This window comes from Chenopodium album, chromosome 10, assembly GCF_948465745.1.
Source record: "Chenopodium album chromosome 10, dcCheAlbu1.1, whole genome shotgun sequence".
Taxonomy (NCBI): Eukaryota; Viridiplantae; Streptophyta; class Magnoliopsida; order Caryophyllales; family Amaranthaceae; genus Chenopodium; species Chenopodium album.
In genome coordinates, this window is record NC_137843.1 from 42,379,706 (window position 1) to 42,384,958 (window position 5,253).

Consider the following 5,253-nt stretch of genomic DNA (forward strand, 5'->3'; position numbering starts at 1 on the left):
CTCCCAATATCTAAAAAAAAAACTCATTCAAAGACTCAAAACATTAAATTCCTTTACCATAATTATTTTTCTCCCTAATTTTCTTCTCCAAAGTGTATGTGAAAATCCGAATACTTTTGTAAATCCCCTTTTTCTAAGTGTATTCCATTTTTATTTTTTTTTTGAAGTAAAACAAGGGTGGGATATTATTAAATCAAATCAAGCTCCGCCAAAGCAACTAGGCTTTGGGGGAAAACAGACATACAAATACGTTCGGTATCAAAAGTAGTTTCCCATCGGACCACACTATGAGCAACTACATTTCCCCCCGTTTTACATGCTTACAACTAAATGAATTAAAAGCAAGACTAGCTCTAATAATGTCCTCATAAAACAAGTAGATTGGGGCAACTCCTCTATGCTTACTGTTAACAGCTCGAACAACATTTAGCGCGTCACATTCTAGTTCCACGTCATTGTACCCTAGTCTGGTGGCGATATTCACCCCATATGCTGCAGCTCCTGCTTCTGCCAAAGCTTCTGCCAAATCGGAAGGCCAGCACACATCCATCTTCTTGACAGCAGCCACAATCAATTCACCTGCTACTCCCCTTATAACCACCCTAAAGCTTACACCATTGCCAGCCATTACATGTGCATCAACATTCACTCTCACAGCAGGGGCAGAAGGAGGGAGCCATCTCGAATTTGAGAACACAGGGAGAGGGTTCACCAGCACTCGTACCTTTGTGTTGTACTTAGCATAGTCCACACCAAGTTTCACAAACCCCACTGCCACACTAACTGGGTCAGCCACGGCTTCCTCATCAAAGATGGCTTTATTTCTAGAATGCCACGCTGCCAAGGCCAGAGAACAAAAAAGGCGTAACCTTTCCCCTTCATTCTTCCTAGCCACCCATATAAAACAGTCCGCAAAGGAAGTCATAGGAGCCTTAGATAACAGCTGAATAAAATCACTTTTCTCCCAAATTTTAATTGCAAAATTACAATGAAAAAGAGTATGTGTTATAGTCTCGTCCCCTTCTTCACATAAATTGCAGCTCTTAGAATGACAAATATGGCGTCTGTAGAGGACATCCATCACTCTAAGAGTACCTTTGCACACTCGCCAAATAAAATGACTAAGTTTTGGTGGACCACCTAAGCTCCAAACCTGTTTCCACAAATCTGATTCAGTGCTTCCATGAAACAGCTCCCAAGTACGCAAGTGCCCAAGTCTCCCCAACCAATATCCAGACTTTACAGAGTACAAACCATCAGACGTCGGCCACCAATATCTCACATCACAAGGCCAATTTGTAGATAAAGGTGTATTCAGAATAGCCCTGCAATCCGACTCATTAAAATTGTTGTTCAAGACATCAACATTCCACTTCCCATTATCAAAATCGATCAAATCACACACACGCAGCTCAGCATCATGATAAGGAAAAGGAGTCGGGACAGCATGTTGTCCATTCCCCTATAACCAGAAATTATCCTAGACCCTATTGAAGCTCCATTACCAACACACCACTTTAAGCCATCAAGAAGCAAAGACTTCTCCCCCCATACTACGCCAACTATAACTCGGATCGAACCCACGAGAAGCTGCTAAGAAATCAGAATTTTTGTAGTATCTTGCTTTCAACGTGGACTGAAGTAAGGAGTTTCTGTCGCTCATTAAACGCCAACATTGTTTGGCTAATAATGCTTGATTAAAGCATTTAAGATCTCGAAAGCCCATACCTCCCATTGATTTTGGAAGGCACAAATTTTCCCAACTATGCCAATGCATTTTCCTCTCTGGACCCCTCGAACCCCACCAAAATAGAGCCAAAATTGTATGCATTTCATCAATAAGGCCATCCGGGATTCTAAAGATACTCATCATGTATGTGGGAATAGCTTGAGCGACGGCTATAATTAAGACTTCCTTCCCTGGTCTCAATAATAGTTTCTCCTTCCAACCTTGTAATTTCTTCCAAATACGGTCTTTCAAACAAGAGAACACTGCTTTTTTCGATCTCCCGATAATAGTTGGAAGTCCCAAGTACTTCTCATGCTTATCTACCCCAAGATTCTCCACGATTGCTCGTCTTTGTGCACTAGTAACACATTTGCTAAAAGCCACTTCAGTCTTGCTTAGATTAACTTTCTGGCCGGATGCCCTTTCATACGTACTAATTATATCAGCCACTTTAGAGCATTCTTGCAAGTTTGCTTTTGCAAATATGATACTATCATCAGCAAAAAATAAATGAGAAATCCTCGGAACCCCTCTATAGATTAAGAATTCGAAAGTATCTATTAAATTTTAATTAATACTTCCTTTTTTTTTTTAATTGCAACGTGTATAATTTTACAATATTTACACATATACTCCTTTGATTGTTTGTTGTGATATAAATATAGTCAATTGAGATCTTGTCAGATTTGTTTCGAAAAAAAAATCTTTTTATGATATCAACTATATTTATAATTTTTACAAAATAGATATAACTTAAGATGGTTAAGTTATAGAATGTGCATTGATAAGCATGAAATCACCAATGTTGCAATTAAAACAAACGGGGGACCTATATTTTAGTTTTTTTATATGATTCTGAACCCACACTTCAGAATTCCTAGATACGCCACCACTCAACACATAATTCATGGAACGTAATAAAATAAAAGAAAAACATATGTACATCAGTACATGATTAAACTATGATTCATCTAGCAACATATATATAAATATTAGAAAGAAACAACTTGCTAATAAAATATATTCCAAAAGCAAGAGCCAACACATCCCTTAGCTTCATAATAATTAAAAGACATTGCTTCCAAACTTTAAACTCCAACAAAGTGGTAATGGAAACCAATTATAGTATCTATAAAAACTAAGTTCAAACCACAAGTAAGAAATCAAGAAAAAAATATAATCCATGCAATGTCATTCTTATATAACATAAATATATGTATAAGACTTTATTGTAATAATTATTTTAATAAATAAATATTTTTGACAAAATCAATATTATACCTAACACGCATTTGCCAAAAAAAAATCAAAAATCATATATTATTCAACAGAATTATGAGAAATCAAATCACATGCTAGACATAGTCAAGAAAAGAATTAGTTCAGAATGAATCTCCCTTGAATTAAATCAAGTTATGTAAATGGGGCTTCCCATGATACACTCGATCATCCTTACAAAAAAACGCATCTCAAAGGAAATGAATTTATAACAAATCCTCTATTTTTTGATTTTTTTGAATTAGTAAATGCAAAAGAAAGAAAAAAAGAGAAAGTAAACGCGATTATCATATATTATATTATATGTAGAAATCGAATTATTTTTTCAGTTCTACATTTCTTGTACTTATTCTATACTATATTCACTTTATAGAATTCTAATTAATTAATTTTAATATAATAAGATAATAACAAAAATATAACGAACAGGTACAATTACAATATCGTAAATCGAGGTACCCGATCTATGACAACATCATAATTTGCAAATTTGAGCAGAAATTAACAATCCAATCGTTGAATGACCTTCGATCGGAGGTCATCTTTGGGACTGCTCCCAGAAAAATGAAAACAAAAATGATTTTCCCAAAAAACTATTTTTTCAAACAGCATACAATCTTTCGAACAATAATCGTTGTATAGCCATTGAAAATAAATAATTTCGTTTTCAATTTGTTGTAAATAAGGTGTTTTCAAGACTATAAAGATGAAATAAATAACAAGATTGATCATAGGAAAGATGACTTGAAAATGAAATTTCGGGAAAACAACTGAACTGAATTGAACTAAATTGATTGAGGCTGAACTAAACTGGACTGGACTAAATAGAGCTGAAATGAATTGTTTATGAGAGAAGAAAATAGGAACTGAACTGAACTGATTGAAGTAGAACTGAATTGAAATTAAGTTGAAAAGAACAGGGTCTTCGTCACAACCATGGTGCTCAATTGTATTCGTCGATACATTCTCTTAGATTACACACTACTCTTACACAAAAGAACTTTTGGATGAGAGGTGGAGTCACATAAACTTATGCCTAGAGAAGAAGAATGTGTTTAGCTAATTTGTGTAAAAAGTATAATTTGATTTCTCACCACGGTATTTATAGAATTACCAAGGTTATATTCCTGTATGAAGAGTTGAAGAAGATGAAAGACAAAGAGTTTAATCAAAGTTATGAGGCTTAATCAACCTATTAAACATCCCATTAAGAACGGAGTTAAGGAAATGTTACAAGAGAATCCAAAAGAAATAGAAGAAAACCAATATAATGAATCTTGACATGAAAAAAATCTACTCCACAACTCACCCGTGCCCAACTTGATAGGTCTTAACCTACCCGTGAAGTAAATTTGATTAAACTCCAAAAAAAAGGCAACAAACCAACCAAGAAACATAACTTTTACTATCTGACTGCAACAATTAAAATTGAATTTTTATTTATAAAATCTTTACAAATATGAGAGATTACAGATAACGAGAGGTGGCACCGTACCATGGGAAGTGGGAAGGGGCTTATAGTTATAGGTGACGTCGCAAATAGGAGGAAGGGGGGTTTAATTTCTTTTTTTTTTAAATAATTTAAATTGAATCATTTTTAAAAAATTGTAGAAACTAGAATATAGAAATTTTATCAATAAAAAAAATTGTGAAATGTGTCACATTTAAACAGGCTACTAGTATTTTATTTTATTTAAAGCATATACCCTGATAATACTGTAGTAATTATAATTAAAAGGTCATATATATATTGATTTTAGAGGTCCAAGCAAAGGTGTATTATTGTTAATTTTTTCCACAAATATATCTTTACCAAGCTACTCTCATTTTCATCATGAACCCAAAACTCATAAAAAAATATTTTAAGAGTTGTAAAAATTGTACATGTGACTTCAGACACAAGCCCTTACGACTAGGTCATGATATCATAATCTGTAATTTAAGAGTTTGAGTCTACGCTATGTGATGTACAAAAAACAAGTAAGTTATTGTACCAGAAATGGCCACATGATGCATATACGAAACCTTTTCTGGTAGGTCCTTTATACGTGTGAGTTGTGATTTACATGTTCACTTCTTTTTCCTATCATTTTACATTTGTGGTTGCAATTCTAAACTACATGCATTAACAATGATTTTCATATTACTCAGTACTTCGGCTACTTCCTACCTAATTAGTTACAACCACATAAACTAACGATACATAAATCTCAATAATATTCCTAATTTTGTTTTCTTTGGGCTGA

At 34.0% G+C, this 5,253-nt stretch overlaps 1 protein-coding gene across 1 annotated transcript; it reads right to left on the reverse strand.

Annotated features, from left to right (window-relative positions):
- Positions 1-295: 295 nt before the first annotated feature.
- LOC145565213 (uncharacterized) lies at positions 296-2,638 on the reverse strand. The gene is made up of 3 exons (XM_081625285.1): positions 2,595-2,638; positions 1,541-2,261; positions 296-1,462 (listed from the first exon to the last, which is right to left on the reverse strand). Exons 1-3 carry the CDS (start codon positions 2,636-2,638, stop codon positions 296-298), a joined length of 1,932 nt encoding a protein of 643 aa, XP_081481411.1.
- Positions 2,639-5,253: the final 2,615 nt, after the last annotated feature.

Bases quoted from the DNA above. Each gene is read 5' to 3' on its own strand.
- LOC145565213 (XM_081625285.1), bottom strand. From the start codon at position 2,638: ATGAATTATGTGTTGAGTGGTGGCGTATCTAGGAATTCTGAAGT. The intron at 2,262-2,594 runs GTGGGTTCAGAA...CTTAATCTATAG, and splicing joins GTATCTAGGAATTCTGAAGT to AGGGGTTCCGAGGATTTCTC. The intron at 1,463-1,540 runs GTCTTTGCTTCT...TTCTGGTTATAG, and splicing joins GGCGTAGTATGGGGGGAGAA to GGGAATGGACAACATGCTGT.